The sequence below is a fragment of the Mastigoproctus giganteus genome, chromosome 1, assembly GCF_048544385.1.
Source record: "Mastigoproctus giganteus isolate SK-2022 chromosome 1, ASM4854438v1, whole genome shotgun sequence".
NCBI lineage: Eukaryota > Metazoa > Arthropoda > Arachnida > Uropygi > Thelyphonidae > Mastigoproctus > Mastigoproctus giganteus.
This window is the reverse complement of record NC_143575.1, coordinates 249642612-249662144: the sequence shown is the minus strand read 5'-3', so window position 1 is coordinate 249662144 and position 19533 is coordinate 249642612. Positions and strand designations below refer to the sequence as shown.

Genomic DNA, 19533 nt, shown 5'->3' with positions numbered 1-19533 from the left:
TTTTTGCATTTTACTCTGATCCAAGCCTAAGACAGGATTCGAACCCACGACCTTTGGGTTGCCAGGCAGGCACTTTACCCACCTGGCTAGCCCGGTCAGCACCTCTCTTGGTAAGAGCATCCCCTTGTTCCTCTCACCAATCTTGTTGTCCTTCTCTGTACTCATTCTAGCAACTTTACATCCTTCATAAAATGAGGCCTCGAGACCTGCACGCAGTACTCAAGGTGTGGCCTGACCACTGCCTTATAAAAGGGAATAATCACCTCCTCTCTGCTAGCAAAATTTCTATACATCATTGATAAAACTCCATGACTTGTTCAAGCATCCTGTCTGCACTGATCAAAGAACTTCATATCTGACTGCATGATTACCCCCATATCCTTTTCATTCTCCACCTCCCTGAGCGTAGCACCACATAGTATGTTTTTCTTGGATTACTGCTACCCATATGCGGTAAGTGGAAGTACTTTGCATTTGTCAATGTTAAACTTTAGTTGCCACTTTTCAGCTGATCTACCTAACTTTTCTAGATCCTATTGTAGTAGCATACTGTCTTTACTGTCATTAACAACCCTGCCAACCTTTGTTTCATCTGCAAACTTGGACATTAAGCCTGATATACCTTCATCGTTATCACTGATAAATACACAAAACAACAATGGACCCAGCACCAAACCCTGGGGGACTCCACTAATAACATTATTCCACATAGAGCAGTGCCCATTTATTACCACTCTCTGCCGTCTCCCACCTAACCATTCCTTTATCCATTGCAGCAACTTGCCCTTAATGCCATACCGCTCCAATTTGTAAAGCAGTATTCCATGTGCAACAGTATCAAAATCTTTCTTAAAATCCAAGTAAAAGTAGAGAAATCCAAGTATATGATATCAAAATTATTTTTTGCATCCAGTTCCTTTGTGACCACATTGTAGTATCCAATCAAATTGGTCAGACAAGACTTCCCCTTAACAAACCCATGCTGTGTCTGAATTATTACTGCAGTCTTGTCTTGGTGATTCTGCATCACTTCTTTAACCAATGACTCCATTATTTTCCCTGGAACAGAAGATAAACTAACATGTCTATAATTATTTATGTGAATTGGGGATACATCTGCACGTCTCCAGTCCACAGGGGACCTCCCCTGAATCAAAGAGTGCTCTCATAATTATGGCTAAGGGTTTGCTAAATTCCCTCGCTGCCTCCTTCAATATGATGGATAGATTCCATCTGCCCCAGGTGCCTTTTTTATTGTTTAACTTCAACAATTTCTCCACCACCTTGCTCTCCGTTATTACAAAATCATTTAGCTCCCCGTTAGAGTTGAGTAAACTTCTATCCTCCCCTTCCTTACAGAATTCCTCATGTGTGAATGTAGATGCAAAATACTCTTCAATTTGTCAGTTATCTGCAGGATCATTAACAGTTGAACCACCAACATCAAGTGACCAATCTGATCATCCTCTTCCTTCTAGAGTTTACATAAGTAAAGAAGTCTTTGTTGTTTTTCTTTGCATCCTTTGCCTAGGATTTATCGTAATCAGCCTTTGCTTGCCTAACTTCCTTTGTGACTTGATTACAGACTTGCTTATATCTGTCATAGGCTTCTGTGTCACTTGATAATTTATATGGATCCCACACATTTTTCTTCTCTGCCACGAGCCTCCTTAGTTCGTCTGACATCCATTTAGGTCTAAATCTTGAATAGCATTTGTGCTTGAACAGTGTTTTCTCCATTGTCACTCCAGAGACTACTACAATGTGCAGAGTCTCTTATTTAACCTTTTGTTTGCCTTTAAACCCTGATGCTCCACTACTGATGCTACAGTCACCACTTTTATTTAGAGGCCCACAGTGTATTTAGAGTCCAACTCTAAATACACTGTGGGCCTCTTCAATAACTTCAACTCAATAAGGATGCCTGCAAGAAGCAGTGTAGTCCTCTTATCATTTAAGATTTGTAGTTTGTATACCTTGGCCCAGAAAATATCAAACTGGGCCAAGGTATACAAACTACAAATGTTAAATGATAAGAGCACTACACTGCTTCTTACAAGCATCATTAGATTGGGTGACACTGGGGCCTAAAGGGAAAGGCCCAGAACCTTCTCTTCATCTCCATAATTACAGTACTGGTGCCTGGGCACAAAGAGTGATAAACATCACAATCTATAGACAGCTGGAAGAGGCTCGATGACATTCTCCTGCAACTATTACTTCGCTGTGGGACAGTCTTGACTGTTGCTCTACAGGTCATCACGGGTAAACTCCACTCAATCTCCAAGACATTCTTGATGGACTTCCTACTATATCAAGAAGAATGTGATCGCCACCATCCTTGGCACCACCACTGCAAATGTTTATCCTAAACAAGAACAACTTTGGATCAAGGCAAAAATCAATAATGTGTGAGAAATCAAATAAGATATGTTGAACTATGTATCTGTAATGACAAACTTCATCTAGGACATCCACTTTGCAAGAGAACCATGCAAATGCTGGTTCTTACTCAGTTTCAATACCACAATCACAGGGCTCCTTCATGGCCTCCTCACCACCTTGCCATTTCAGTGAAGACAAAGACTGGCTGCATGTGCTGTATAGTTGCCCAAGTTATCATGACCTCAGATACACTTTCCAATGAAACATGCACTCTCTGAAAATGAAGCACAACTTATAAAGGACAGAAATGGCTGCTTCCAGGCATTCTCTATAGAGGACATCTTCAACATGCAAAGAAGACAGTATCTGCATAAAACATGCCAACTACATTCAGGCTAGGCAACCTCTTAGCCTACTGGTTCTTCATTGTGCCCAAACCATCACTGGCTTTTGGGTTCCTCTTACTTGAGAGCTGTGTAGGATAGTGCTAATCCCCCCTTCCTTTGGGGTAAGATCACTCCTCAACCTGCACTCGATAGGTATGATTGTAGATCCCCATAGCATGTGGAGATGGGATTGACACTGGTCAAGGCATTGGCCAAAGCTCTTTTGCAAAGTCTCAACTACTACCCTTTTCTTCTTCCTTAAGGGCTGTCTTCTTCTAACTCTCATCTTTTAACTCTCTCCATCCAATCCTTTCTCCTGGTGTCATATCCAGATATCATCGTGGGGAGGGGGCATGGTGAACAGGTTTTTCAGTTTATTTTTAGATAGACCTAGGAATGCTTTTATATGCACACAAATAATGTTTGATTGATTATCTTTATTTGAATATTAGGAAAGCATGTGAATAATAATACATATTAATCACAAAAAATGAAAATAATATATTATTTACAAACATTTGACAGTACAACACACAGAGCTTTTCTTTAATTTTAAATTTTTGGTTGGGGGAGGGACATATTCCTCCTCTGCCTCCCCATGAATATGCCCTTGCTTTCTCCCTGCTCCACTCTTGTGCATTTATAAGTGCTCCCTCTCTTGTCTTCACCTTAGCTAGATGGGAGGGGGCTGCCCAGTTAGAGTAGTACATACTGGCCCACTTCCTTGTGGATATCAGATATCAGGAAGCAACCTTCAACACAACTCACAAGAGTAGCCTCAGAAAAGTTTTTACTCTTACATAGAAACCTATGGCAACCTTAGGTACTGCAGGGAGCAGAGCTACATACATAAACCTTAATGCATATTTGTAATTTATTGTTTATAATTCAATATATATATGTATTATAGACTGCAGTGTAGGATATTTTTAAAGTAAGTCATTGTATTATAATTAGTGTGCAGTTTGGTATTTAAATTTAGTGTATGTATAAAAATACCTATACTAAATTTTAAATACCTATCTACGAATACTTCATTATATTATAATTAGTGTTTCATTGATAATTTTTATAATTTTAGATTAATTTTATCTAGCAATAAACATGCTTTCCACTAGGAATGGTAAGCATTGCATGACTCAAAGGAAATTTCTGTTTGTGATTCACCTAAATAGCACATATGTGGAGAATCTATAGCTAATGATGAGATTTCTGTATGTCCAATAAGCCGAAGTCTCTGAAAAAAAGCAAATAGATGCCTCTGAAAGTGAAAAATCTGAGGCTTAGCAATTATTCACATGTCCAGCACTGTCAGATGAAGCTCTTTCAAAAGATTAGACCCCTGGGATAGATCAGTGGGTACTGATTCCTCTGGTTCTAAGAGAAGTAACTGTAGTTGGGAATTCAACTGTCAGGGAAATTGAATATTTTCTTTAATTAAGACATGACTTAATTAAAGAAAATGGACTTGAACCAGAGTCTCACCAGAACCAGAATTTTCTCCAAGAACAAAAACTGATATTATTAATAACCAGCTATCTATTCTTAGGGGAACTAAGGAGACCACAGTTATTTAAGGGAACACTATTAACAAAGCAACAAAGAATTGAGGACTTTTTTTTTGCAAAATATAAGGTTTTCATGATAGAAAAATGCTATAAGATTGGTTAAAATATTATTGTGTCTGCAATTCTCTTCAGCCTTAACAGAAGGGATTTTATGATGAAAGCCTCGTTGATTAACTCTGGTCTTGAGGGACTCTGCAAGGCCAAGAAATTTACTGAAAGTTAATTTCTTGCAGCGTGGTCTATTCTAGTTGGCAGAAAGAATTGGAAAGTTATAGGTTGTGGCATGTATCAAGGTAACACTTGCACCTTCCTTGAGGAAGTATTCATGTATGATGTTGATTTCCTATATGCACAGAAGGAGGCAATGATATAGATGCTCAGGTCACCAGCAGGTAGGCAGGCAGGCCACAAGAAAGAAACTTATTAAGTAACTAAGGTATCAAGTGAAAAGTCATAAAATTCAAAATCTAATCTGAATATGTAGTAATTCCAGGAGTGTTGCAAACAATATTAATGAATTTGAACTTCTGGTCAAGTCAACTAATATTTGTCATAAGGATAACTGAGACACAATAATATCCCCCTCCCCAAAGATAAGGGATGAAAAACTTTATTATAAATACTTTATTACATATTAATAAAATAAAGATACAGCATATAAAATAAGAGATACAGCATATAGAGGAAGAATTAGAGAGAACTCACGGGCATGCTTCTTATGAAAAGCTGCTTGAAAGCAACTAGATTGTCATTAGAATAAGATCTGGTCAAGGTGTACTGAACATAACCTAAAACCTCCTTAGGGAACAACAAAACATGCACTAAAAATCTAGTGTAAATCCAACTTTTTATTATTGAGTAAAGCTCAAATATACAAAACTTACTGCTATGTTTATATAGGGAAGTTGAATTTTATGAAGAAAAACATTGAAGCATTTCTACTTGTCAAATTTTACTGAAGTTTGGGATGGTTCAATGAATCTTTCTTAAAAGATCCATATTTAAAATTTCATGAAAATTATAAGTCCACTGGAATCTAGTTGCTATGAGCAGATAGACAGATGGTATGGCGAAACTAACAGACACTTTATGCATTTGCAAACACAGCCTAACTTAATTAAAAAATATTTTTGACCGTAGCAGATACAATATTTCATCTAATATTTAACCTTCATTTTCCTTTCTCACTCTTCCATGCAGTTTTATTAATAAGATCATAAATTCCAATATACAACATCACTTACATGTCTTTTGTGAGTTCTTTCTGATAGGCAATGGGTGACTGCAAAGCTGAATGAAATAATATAAACTTTTATAAAATATCATTTAGGTTAAATACTTCATAACAGTAATAAAAACTCAAAGTATATATACTGGCAATCTTACACCTGATGAAAGCATCGTTCCATAACAAAAAAATTATGCACTGGCAACAAGGTTATGCTTGTCAAAGTGCTATTGCAGCCTGTATTTTAAAGTTAAAACTAGCTTTATGAATTACTGATGAATTAGAGATAAATTAAACAATTAAAAAAAAAAAAATTAACAAACAAACCAAACTAAGAATGAGCACCAACACAAAAATGTACAAATTCCTGCTTGGAAAGGCACAACTGCATTCTATATTAAAGTACAGAACCATGCCCATAAACAAACCCAAAGATGAATATCAACACTTTCCACAAGAAAAAGTACCTGATTATATCTTTTGGTCTGTGCATGGATACAGGTCTTTCTATTAACATAAGTTGCAGATGTGCCTTTGCAAATTAGTAATTTTATCTGTTAATTTTTATTATCTTCAATTCATCAGTAATTCATAGAGTTAGCTTGAAATACAGGCATACCACCTTTACAAGCATAACTTTGTTGCATCAATTCTTACATATAAGTCTTTAATAGTTTCATAATTTATTCTAAGATAAGTTACATTGTTTTATGTTCTATTAATTAAGATCTTTTCATTAATTCTTCTGTCAGCAGTACTTGTAACAATTTCAATATCAAAATGAAGTAGACATGCACATATGAGGTGTGGCCAGTGGCATATCCAGGTATCATCATGGGGGGGGCATGCCGATCAGGTGTTTGAATGTTTTTTGTTTTTATTTTAGATAGACCTAGGAACATTCATATATGCACATAAATAATGTTTTATTGATTATCTTTATTTGAATATTCGGAGAGCATGTGAATAATAATACTTATTAATCACAAAAAATGGCAGTAATATATTTCCAAACATTTGGCAATATAATACACGGAAAAAACAAGTTTGTGAAATAAGAAAATTATAAAAGAAAAGAATAACAGAAGTATGTGCAGAGGTGGATTTACAGTGAAGCTAATGAAGCTTAAGCTTCCGGGCCCCTCACTTGCAGAGGCTCCTTCAAGGCCCTGGGAGATGCCCTACCAATGTGTTCACATGGTCATATGTTTTTGTAAAATTTGCAAAAGTAAGATATTTTAACTCAATCAGTTAACACTCTGACTTCCCCTCCGTCACACTTTCGTATCGGGTGGCGTTGGAGTTATGGGCACCCGGCAGGATATTTCAGAGGGCGGTGCATGTGAGAAAAAAATTTTTATTCACCAAATTTTCAAATACATGCAATATTTCAATTAAGTCAAGTTTGACTGATTTACGTGTACAGCCAAGCCAATGTTTAGTGAAGTGATTGGTGGGAGAAAATTACTTGTATTTTGAAAGAAAGAATTTGTATTGCTTTAATGTTTCATTTAAATATTAAATTTCATTAAATATTAAAAATTGTGCATCACTTGCACCACCTTTGGATTTAAAGTGCACCACCTTGCACCATGCTACCGGTGCTCATAGTTTGAGTGGTCAAAAACTTAAAAAAAAAAAAAAAAAAATTTTGCGTTTTTTCTTAAAGAGGGCCCCAAAAAACCTACATCCACCCCTGCACAGCTATGAAAAATGCTAAGCTGCTTTCTGCCATTGCATGTTCTGTATCACCAATTTTTGTGAATGGCAATACTCTCTAAAGATGAAAACTAAAGGGCTCTTCAGCTTTCTTGTACTTCATTTACATTATGATGCTTTTCAATATCACTTAATTCGGCTGTCAGCTTGCATTTACAAAAACATTTTAAATAATCACCATCTAATTTGCAGAACCAGTTCTTATATTTAGAGTGTCTTTGAGCCATTGATCATGAAAGTGTTGACTATATTTTTTGCTCATTTTCAAAAATGGGCAAAATTACACACTAAAGTTTAATATGAAAATTCATAAGTGAAAAAAAATAAATAAATAAAATAATAAGTTACCTACTCAAAGTAACTGAATCATCACAAATGAAAAAGGACAAGTTTTCATCAACACTCTGTTAAACCTATTCAGAACAGTGGTTTGCATGTGGAAACGATTTAAGTTACTGCATCTATGTTTTGGGCAGTCTACTCTAGTAATTCGAAAAGTGAACCAGCATAAAGTGACATTAGGAAAGTTAGACTAGAGAAAGTTGAAGAGTTCTGAATGACTGGTGGAAATTCATATTATAATATCTTTCTCTGATCTGTAAATAATCCAGGAACAAATTTTCAATAAAAAAAAAAAAAAAAAGTTACTGACATCAGAGTAATAAAATTACAAATTGTTCTGTCAAATTGTAACAAAATGCAATGAATTGCAAAAAAAATAAATAAAAATATATCTAGAGCGATGGGTAACATATATTAGTATCGCAAACTATACAACGTTTGATGATCGCAAATGTTGTGGACCAATCATAAATTGTGAATGGTCCATCATATAAACTTATGAAAACTGGAATAATAAATTCACTTACATGAAGGCTGCTGAAGTGGAGTGATCATGCACGAGATTGCATAAGTACACGTAACTTGAGTGACTGGAGTTCAAGCCCGTGACCACGGGCACTGGCAGCATGGTGGTGCAAGTGCATCACTTTTGAATTTTGAAGTAATACACAATTTTTAATATTTTCATTAATTTATTGAAACATTAAAACAATACAAATTCTTTCTTTCAAAATACAAGTACTTTCTCCCACCAATCACGAAACATTGGCTCGGCCGTACATTTAAATCAATTAAACTTGACTTAATTAAAATATTGCATGTATTCGAAAATTTGGTAAACAAAAAATTTATTCCCACATGCACCACCATGCAAAATATTCTGCCGGTGCCCATGCCTGTGACTGCTAAATACGGTGCTGTTTCTTGTATTCTCCCTATCTTGTGAACTTGACGAACTTGGGAACAAAGGTATAATGCGAGCAGGAGTAATCTACAGACCAGGTGATTGTAATGAAGAAAGCCTCTACATGCAAATGGAATGGGCAAGTAAGTGTCAATGTCTTACTATTGGTTATTTAAATTTGACTCTAATTGATTGGAGTAAACGGGAAGGAAACTCGACATGGGGAACAAAATTTTTAAATCAACTAGATGACTGTTATTTGTATCAACACGTCAGGGAAAGTACTAGAGAAAAGAATATCCTAGACCTCATCATCACCCACGAATCAGATGACATAACAGGGCTGACAGTGGAGGAACCAGTAGCAGGAAGTGATCATGGAGTTCTACGGTGGATGATGAAGAGAGAGGTAGCAGTAGTAAAAGGCAAAGAAATGGGTTTTAATTTCAGAAAAGGAAATTATGATGCCTTAAAGTACTACATGACCTCTATTAACTGGGTAGATATCGCACAGAGAACGAATACAATTGAACTGTGGTATGCTTTTAAAACATTAATCACAGACACCTTCAATGCTTATTTACCATTAAAAAAAAAAAAAAAAAAATACTCCATGAGGAGGGTTCCAAGTTGGATGAATAGTGAAGTTGCCATATTACTTGAGCAGAAAAAGGTGGCATGGAAAAGTTACAGAGCAATAAAAAGTACTGAAGCCTATAACAGCTACAAGATGATCTGTAACAGAGCCACAGAAAAGGTTCGACAGGCAAAGGCAGTTTATGAGAAATCGCTAGCAAACAGAGAAAAGAGGAGGGATAAGGAATTCTTCACATATATAGATGCTAAGAAGAGCAGGACAAACCAGATCGGACCTTTACGTAAGGGAAGAGAGATAGTATTAAATACACTAGCTGCCGTTGCAGATGGACTCAACAGTTATTTTGCATCGATATTTACAGATGAAAAACCTTTTGTGGAAATGGGAAACTGTGGGAGCGAAGTTGAAAAATATGTAATTAATGATATTGAAATTTCGCAAGATTATTTAATGAAAAAAATTTGAGCCTACAGGCCAGTAAGGCTCCTGGAGTTGATGGAATATACCTTATAATCTTAAGGGAGGCGGCAAGTGAGTGCATTGAATCACTGAGGCTAATTATGCGAGCATCACTAGACTCTGGGGAGATTCCGTTGGATTGGAAAAGTGCCAATGTATCTCCCATACATAAGGTTGGTCCTAAAGAGTGAAGTGGGAAATTATCGACCTGTCAGTCTGACTTCAGGGGTAGGGAAAATCATGGAGGCAATGATCAAGGGTGGAATTCAGGATCAATTGGATAGAATTGAAATTCTCAAGGATACTCAGCATGGTTTTGTAAAGGGAAAATCTTGTTTAACAAATCTGGTTCGCTATTTTGAAAGGGTCACTCACAAGCTGGATTTAGGGAATAATTTCGACATTGTTTATTTAGATTTCAGCAAAGCTTTTGACTCAGTCTCACATGAGCGGTTGCTTTATAAGCTGGAACAGGTTGGAATCACTGGGAAAATCCTTAGATGGATAGCAGGATGGCTTCAGGGCAGGAGACAGAGGGTTGTGATAAATGGCTATTCCTCAGATTGGGTTGATATAAGAAGTGAGGTTCCCCAAGGATCAGTATTAGGACCGCTGTTGTTTTTAATTTTCATAAACGTCATTGATGAAGGGATAGAGGGAGCGATGTCTAAATTTGCAGATGTCAAAATTGGTAGAGTAGTTAATGATCAGTCAAGCTGAGCTTCTTCAGAGAGACCTAGATAGATTTCAGGAATGGTCAGAAAAATGGCAGCTATGCTTTAATCCAACAAAGTGTAAGGTATTACACCTGGGAAACAGTAATCCCAAAATAACTTATTCACTCGGTGGAGTTCAACTAAACCCAGTACTGGAGGAAAAGGACTTGGGCGTTACGATATGGTCAGACATGAAATTCTCTGAGCATTGTAAACAGGTTGCAAGGAAGGCCCATGGTGTCCTATCGATGATCTACCAAACTTTTGCAAGTAGAACTTTTGCAAATAGGTACATGATAATCCAATTATATAAGGCTTTTGTTAGACCACACTTGGAATACTGTGTTCAAATATGGAGACCACACCCAAAGAAAGACATCGAGCTTCTTGAAAGGGTGCAAAGACAGGTAACTCGCCTGGTGAGATCGGTAAAAGGGCGTCCTTATCAAGAAAGACTTCGAATATGTGGGTTGCAGAGTTTGGAAACTAGACACCTTAGAGGAGATTTGATTGAGGTGTTTAAGGCTCTGAGAGGCATCAGTAAAATGAATGAGGGCAAAATTTTCAAGATTATAAATGATGCTAGAACTAGGGGACATAAATTCAAGTTACGGGGGGGAGATGGACTGTAGGAAGTTTTATTTTAGCCAGCGAGTTATAAATTACTGGAATAAGTTGCCTACATGGGTGGTAGAGGCTGACGGTTTGGGGAAATACATAGGATGATAGGTTTAATTTCCTTTTCTTTTATTATTTTTTTTTATTGTTTTTTTTTTTTCTTCCTTTGGTTGGTGCATAAGCCACAGGCTTTCTTGCACCATGTGGCCATTACTAATACTAACTCCTCTGATCTTGTAATAATCCCGGAGTATAAACAGAAAATTCAATCATAAAATCACTTATTACAGGATCACTACAAAGTTGGCATTGCATTGTGCACATAAAGAAAATCAATGCATATGTCTCTATTCAGAGGTGTGCATTTATTGTTTACTGAGCACACAAGGGGAAAAAAAAAAAAAAAAAAAAGGTGCAGACAAGGAAAATAGCTTTTTGAAATTCATATATTTTTATCTAATCTGTAAATGATCCAAAAACAGGTTTTAAAAAAAAATAAAAAATAAAATTCAGATCGTTCTGTGAATTTGTAACGAAATGCAAAGAACAGTAAAAAAAAAATATATATATATAATAATAAATCTACAGCAATGGGTAACATTAGTATCAAAACTGGACAACATTTGACGATTGCCAACATCATGGATCATTCAATATTTGTGAATGGTACATCATGTCGGCTGATGAGGCTAGTGGGAGCCAGAAGTGTTCAAAGCCGCTAACTGGACTTTTATTTATTGGTTTGAAATTGTTTTTTTTAAAACTTTTGATTTAAATTTAGTAGTATAGTATTTTTTTGTGATTTTCTGATTAATTTGGTGTAGTTATTCTTTACTAAGCCTTGAAATCGCATAGAAAACCACGGTCAACTTCTGCCGACGTATCAACAGTAGCATTCGAAACTGATGCCATTGTTTTTGTATCGATAAGCAGATACTGTAAGTTTGGAAATGTAACTTGAAGCAGTGTAATCAGTATCAGCAGAGAATTATAAACTATAAAGTATAGCACTATTTATGTGTTTTAATAATTTAACTTGTTACATAGATTGTAATGTACAACAGATATTCATATTCATATAGAGCTTTTAGAATTTGGTGATTTGGCATACATAGCTAGCACGAACGTTCAATAGTTAAACTTATTATCTATTATAACTACTTAGATTTGACAAACGTGAATGTTATAACTTAATACATATAATTTAAACTTGATAGGGATACAAAAGTCATATAATGTAAGTAAGTAGGAGATAGAACTTGATACTGAAATATATATATATAATGTTATTACAGCATAGGGATATAAGTTTAGTGTTATATTTTTAATTATATTGAAATTGAATTGAAATCATGCCTCAGACCACAACAGCAAAGCAAAAGGCTCATGGAAGAATTCAGGGGGGTGGCTGTCCTCTGAACCACAGCCTTTTGAAATGTACTGCTTGTTTGATGTTTGTGGAGCTATCAGGAATGAGACATGATATTGTCAAGGGGAATGTCTTTGTGTGCACGCGATATAAGGAGTGTGAGGAAATCACGTGTAAACTCAGCATTGTTATGGGCCTATATGAGAGTTTGAGGGACAGGGTAGATGACCTTGAAAGATTTAAATTGAGAGGCTCATCAAGCTCTCAGCTGTCCACATCAACACCAGAGCTTGCACTTGAATATCAGGTAACACAGTGGCAAACCCCAAGGCAGAATGCGCTGGTTCCACAGGAACTAGTTGTTGTCAGGGAAACGGGGAATATATTGTGCAAAAAGGATGGGTGGAACAGGACCGAAGTATGTTTGCAAAGGGCAAAAGTTGCTGATGTTGTAAAGCAGATAATCTTTTAAGGGCACAAAACGTGATATTGTTACATATGTTGCACTAATGATATTAAGAGAAGGAGAAAGGCAGAATTACTTAATTCCTCTACTAATGCTAATGGTAATTACTTTACCATTAGCATTAGTAGAGGCATATGATGCAAGAAAGCAGGCTTAAATAGCATCACAAAAAAAAAAAAAAAAAACTTCTCATTTCACTCATCATTCACTCCAAATGTTTGTCTAGTTCTACCTTGAACTTATTTAATGTGCTGACCTCCACCACAACAGATGGAAGTTTGTTCCAACTATCAACCACCCACTGGCTAAAGGCAAATTTCTGCACGTCTATTCTATAATTATCTTTCTTCAATTTGAATTTATGTCCCCTCAGCTGAGTAATCTGAGCAAGAGGAAGAATCCCAATCAGCACTGAAATTGCTTAATCCATTCAAGGCCTTATACATCTTAATTAGATCACTTCTCAGAAGCCAAGTCTCCAGAGGCTGCAATTTGCAGACCTTAAGCCTTTCTTGCTAACACCAACCCTTTGTTCCATTCACCAATCTTGTTGCCTTTCTCTGTACTCATTCCAGCAGCTCTATATATTTCCTAAAATGAAGGAAAGTTCCTGTATACAGTGCTCAAGGTGTGGCCTGACCATTACGTTATACAAGGGGACAATCATCTCCTTATCCCTGCTAGCAAAATACCTGTATATCATTGACAAGACATCACTCTAGCAGCCTTTTTTGCACTGCTCAGAAAACTTCATATCTGACTGCACAATTACCAAAAGGTCCTTTTCATTCTCCACTACTTTGAGTGTAGTACCACCCAGTTAATGTTTCTCTGGGGTTACTGCTACCCGTATGCAGTACTTTGCATTTGTCACTGTTAAACTTTAGCTGCCACGTCTCAGCCCATCTGTCTGCTTAACTTTTCTAGATCCTGTTGCAGTAGCATACTGTTTTTACTGTCATTAACAATCCTGCCAACCTTTGTATCATCTGCAAACTTGGACATTAACCCCGATATACTTTTATAATTGATAAATAGAATTAGCATTAGTAGAGGCATACGATGCAAGAAAGCAAGCTTATGCAGCATTAGCCAAAAATAAAAAAAAAACCCCTGCTCCCATTTCACCCCTCTGTTTGTTCCAAATACCTGTCCAGCTCAGTCTTAAATTTATTTAGGCTATCAACTTCCATAACAGAAGATGGAACTCTGTTCCACATATCAACTACCCGCTGGCTAAAAGCAACCTTCCGCACATCTATCCTACAACAACCGTCCTTCCTTAATTTGAATTTATCCCCTCTCAGGTGATTATTCTGAGCAAGAGGAAGAATCCCATCAGCATTGAGCATGCTCAAACCATTCAAGGCTTTATACACCTCAATCAGATCACCTCGCAGGTGCGTAGTCTCCAAACACCGTAATCTTCAAAACTTAAGCCTTTCTTCGTAAGAGCAACCCTTTGTTCCATTCACTAATCTTGTTGCTCTTCCCTGTACACATTCCAACAGCTCTACATCCTTCTTAAAATGAGGCCTCCAGACCTGTATACAGTACTCAAGGTGTGACTTGACCATCGCTTTATACAAGGGATAATCACCTCCTTATCCCTGCTAGAAAAATTCCTGTATATCATTGACAAGACACCATGAGCTACTCTTGCAGACCATCTGCACTGCTCAGAAAACTTCATATCTAACTGCACAATTATCCCCAGGTACTTTTCATTCTCTACCACTGTCAGTGTAGTACCACAGAGTTGATATGTTACTCTGGGGTTACTGCTTCCCATATGTAGTACTTTACATTTGACAATGTTAAACTTCATTTGCCATCTCTCAGCCTATCTGCTCAACTTTCTAGATCCTGTTGCAGCAGCATACTGTTATTAGTGTCATTAACAACTCTACCAACCTTCGTATCGTCTGCAAACTTGGACATTAAGCCTGATATACCATCGTCGATATCATTTATAAATACAGAAAACAACAACCCAACACTGAACCTCGAGGGACTCCACTAATAACATTAGTCCACAAAGAGCAGTGTCCATTGATTACCACTCTGTCTTCTCACACTCAACCATCCCTTTATCCATAGCAGCAATTTGCCTCCAAAGCCGCACTGCTCCAATTTGTGCAGCAGTCTTCCATGTGTAACATCTTTAAGTAAATCCCACATCAGTACACTGTGATCACTGCCACCTAGTGGTTCCTTTATCTCTAAATTCTTAATGCATGAATAATCACTACTAATAATAAGGTCAAGAGTGTTACACCCTCTGCATCTCTAACATGCTGCTGTAGAAAATAATCATCGAATAAATCCAAAAAAGCCTTGCTAGTGTGCAAGTGACTGATTCACAAGTTCCAGTCAATATCTGGGAAGTTAAAATCCCCCATTATAAGACACTCAGATTTACTGGCCCACTATTTCTCTGTATATATATGTTTATTGTACTCATCAGAGTCATTAGGCCTATAACAAACGTCTATCCTCATTTTTGCTATCCCAGTGCTTAAGTCACACCAAACTCATCATGTAACAAGTAAATACATGGACAGTGCTACTTAACATAGCACTGTCCATCTATGTCAACTGGATGCACTTTAGATTTTGTGTTTCTTAACAAGCAGCATCACCCCTCCTCCCCTAGCTATCCTTCCTGTACACATTATACTCCCCAAAGTCCAATTCTGCACTGCTTATATCCGTGTGGCACCACCTCTCTGATATCCCAACAATATATCCACCTTTGGTGTCTTGACTAGCACTTCAAATTCATCAAATTTATTTACTATGGTGTACATGCAAGTATACATACATCTATTCTTACTCTTAGTTACCCTAACACAACCCATGTATTTACTTGTTACATGATGACTCCCAGCAGCAGTTGAAATCCACAGTACCTCACTTTCCACAGACTGCTACTCATTCCAATAGAAGCAGTGCCAGTGTAAGTGTATCCGATCTGTGTAGAAACAATCTCTATTGTTAACAAACACAGACTACACTGAAAAAAAATTCTACCTCATGAGTCTTGCACAATCACTCCAGGGGCAAATTGATTGACAAGGTTCTTATCATATACTCCCTCCTATTGTGTCTGGGCAGAATTACAGGCACTTTCAAATTTAACCCTAATTCATGACTGTTTTCAACACTGACCTGTACCTTTTAAGTAAGTCTGCAGATCTCCTACTTTTAATGTCATTAGTGCCAACATGTACAACAATTTCACCTTTGTGCCTTTAAAAGGTGGTATCTGCTCTACAATGTAATAAACATTTTCCCCTGACAGACATCCTATTTCACCTATCCTTTTTGCACAATATATATGCCATCTCCCTGACAGCGACAATAACTAGTTCCTGTGGGACCAGCACTTTCTGTCATGAAGGTTGCCGCTGTGTTGCCTGATGATCAAGTGCAAGCTCTGAAATTGACGTGGGCTGCTGAGAGCGTGATGGATCCCCCAAAGTCCTTCAATAGCACCTACCCTGTTATTGAAGCTCTCATAAAGGTCCATAACAACACTGAGTTTGCACCTAATTTTTGACTTAGGGTTGGAGCTGTGAGTTATATTAACAGTAGTTAAGCTGCGAGTTAGGGTTGAATTTGAAAGGGTTTGCAATTCTGCCCAGACAGGACAGGAGGGAGTATATGATGAGAGCCTTGTCAATCAATTCGCAACTGGAAAGATTGTGCAAGGCTCATGGGGGAGAAATTTTCTCAGAGTGGTCTGTGCTTGTTAATAGGAAAGGCTTCTTCTACAGATATGGGATACACTTAAATAGAAAGGGTGCAAGAATATTTGCTGATGTTATCGAGGCAGTGTTAGGTGGGTAAGAAAACTGCTAGCTTGGGGGGGGATACACAGACTAACAGATTAACAGTAGCCGCTGGCAGAGGTGAAAGTGATTCTTGCACTGCTATCGGAATGAGCAGCAGCCAGGAAAACAAAGTGCAGGGGATTTCAGAGACTGCTGGGAGTCATAGCAGAACAAGTAAATACATGGGACGTGTTAGAGTAGTTAAGAATAAGAACAGGCGCATGTATACTTGCATGTACACCAACGCTAGGAATTTGGTAAATAAATTTGATGAATTTGAGGTGCTGGTCAAAACATCAAAGACAGATATTGTTGGGATATCAACGATGTGTTGTCACACAGAGATAAGGAATGCAGAATTGGAATTTGGGAAGTACAATATGTATAGAAAGGATAGACAGAATAAGAAGGAAGGAGGGGTTATGATGTTAGTTAAGAAACACATAAAATCTAATAAAGTGCATTCGATTAACATGAGTGGACAGTGCAATGTTGAGTCAGTTTGGTGTGACATAAGCACTGGAAAAGCAAAATTGAGAGTAGGAGTGTGTTATAGGCCTAATGACTATGATGAGTATAATAACAACTGTACAGAGAAATAGAGTGGGTCAGTAAATCAGATTATCTTATAATGGAGGATTTTAACTTCCCAGAAATTGATTGGAACTTGTGGGTTGGTCACTTGCACAATAGCAAGGCTTTTGTGGATTTATTGGATGACTGTTTTCTACAGCAGCATGTTTGACAGGCAACCAGGAGTAATACTCTTGATCTGATCATCAGTAGTGATTCTTCATGCATTAAGAAGATGCAGATAAAGGACTCACTAAATGGCAGTGATCAGTGTGCTGATGTGGGATTTACTTAAAGATGTAACTATTACCAGGGGTAAAGGGAAGGGTTTTTGCTTTTGTAAAGGTGATGATGGGAGTCTGACACAATTTTTAAATTCTATATGGTGGTACCAACTGATGTTACAAACAGCAAATTCAAAATGGGAAGCATTCAAGGATTTAATCTTGGAAGCTACTAGCCTTTTCATACCAACTAAGAAATATTGTTCAAGGTTTAGACCTAAATGGATGTCAGATGAGCTATTGAGACAAATGGCAGAGAAGAAAAATGTATGCATGGGATACATATAAATTATAAGGTGACACAGAAGCCTATGGTAGATATAAGATGATATGTAATGAAGTCACAAAGGAGGTTATGCAGGCAAAGGCAGATTATGAGAAATCTTTGGTTAAGGATGCAAATCTTTACTTATGTAAACTCTACAAGGAGTAGAGTTTACATAAGTAGACTCCACTCCTTGTAGAGTTTACATACAATGGTCCAAACTTTTGATGATCCTGCTGAGGTAGCTAACAAACTGAAGAGTATTTTGCATCTACATTCACAGATGAGGAGTTATTCAGGGAGGGGGATCCCAGAGGTTTATTAAACTACTCTGGCAGTGAGCTAAATGATTTTATAATAATTCAGAGCAAAGTGTATGAAAAATTGTTGAAGTTAAACATAAGGAAGGTACTTGAGGTGGATGGGATCTATTCAGTTATATTAAAGGAGGCAGCAAAGTAAGTAAGCAATCCCTTAGCCATAATTAAGAGAGCTTCCTCGGACTCTGGAGAGGTCCCCAAGGACTGGAGATGTGCAAATGTGACCCCAATTCGCAAAGGAGTATCAAAGGGTGACAAGTAACTTCTGTTCCGGTGAAATTAATGGAGGCACTGATTAAAGAATCACTGCAGGATCATCTAGACAAGACTTCAGTTATAGTTTGGACACAGCATGGGTTTGTTAAGGAGAAGTCTTGGCTGACCAATTTGATTGGATACTATGTGGTCCCAAAGGAATTAGATGCAAAAAATAATTCCGATATCATATACTTGGACCTCAGGAAAGTTTCTGATACTGTTGCGCATGGAAGACTACTGTACAAATTGGAGCAGTATGGGCAAATTGTTGCTATGGATGGTTGAGTGGGAGAAGACAGAGAGTGGTAATCAGTGGACACTGCTGTTTGTGGACTAATGTTATTAGTGGAGTTCCTCAGGGTTCAGTGTTGGGTTCATTGTTCTTTTCTGTATTTATTAATGATATTGATGAAGGCATATCAAGCTTAATGTCTAAGTTTGCAAACGATACAAATGTTGGCAGAGTTGTTTATGACACTAATAACAGTACACTACTGCAACAGGATCTAGAAAAGTTGAGCAGATGGACTGAGAGGTGCCAACTTAAATTAACTTTGACAAATGTAAAATGCTGCATATGTGTAGCAGTGACCCTAGAGTAACGTATCAATTGTGTGTTACTACACTCAGAGCAGTAGAGAATGAAAAAGACCTGGGGGTAATTGTGCAGTCAGATATGAAGTTTTCTGAACAGTGCAGAAGTCTGCAAAAGTAGCTCATGGTATCTTGCAATGATATACAGGAATTTTGCTAGCAGGGATAAAGAAGTGATCATCCCCTTGTATAAGGCAATGGTCAGGACACTCCTTGAGTACTGTAAACAGGTCTGGAGGCCTCATTTTAGGAAGGATGTAGAGCTGCTGGAATATGTATAGAGAAGGGCAACAAGATTAGTGAATGGAACAAAGCGTTGCTCTAATGAAGAATGGCTTAAGTTCTGTAAAATTAGAGTGTATGGAGACTAGGCACCTGCGAGGTGATCTGACTGAGGTATGCGAGGCCTTGAATGGTTTGAGTGAACTCAATGCTGATGGGATTCTTTCTCTTACTCAGATTAATCACCTGAGAGGACAAATTTAAAATGAGGAAAGACAATTGTAGAACAGATGTGCGGAAATTTGCCTTTAGCCAACAGGTGGTTGTTGCTGGAACAAACTTCCATCTGTTGTTGTAGAAGTTGATAGCTTAAATATATTCAAAGCAGAATTAGACAAACATCAAATTAGCATAATATAGTAG

General features: G+C 37.4%; 1 protein-coding gene across 3 annotated transcripts in view; it reads right to left on the bottom strand.

Annotated features, from left to right (window-relative positions):
- Positions 1-19533, bottom strand: part of LOC150091743 (triple functional domain protein-like) — a 402788-nt gene that overhangs the window by 14973 nt on the left and 368282 nt on the right. For all 3 annotated transcript variants that reach the window (XM_090376799.1, XM_090376800.1, XM_090376801.1), the window contains one exon: positions 5584-5629. In XM_090376799.1, the coding sequence (XP_090232925.1) occupies positions 5584-5629 (46 nt within the window). The remainder of the gene's footprint in view (positions 1-5583; positions 5630-19533) is intronic.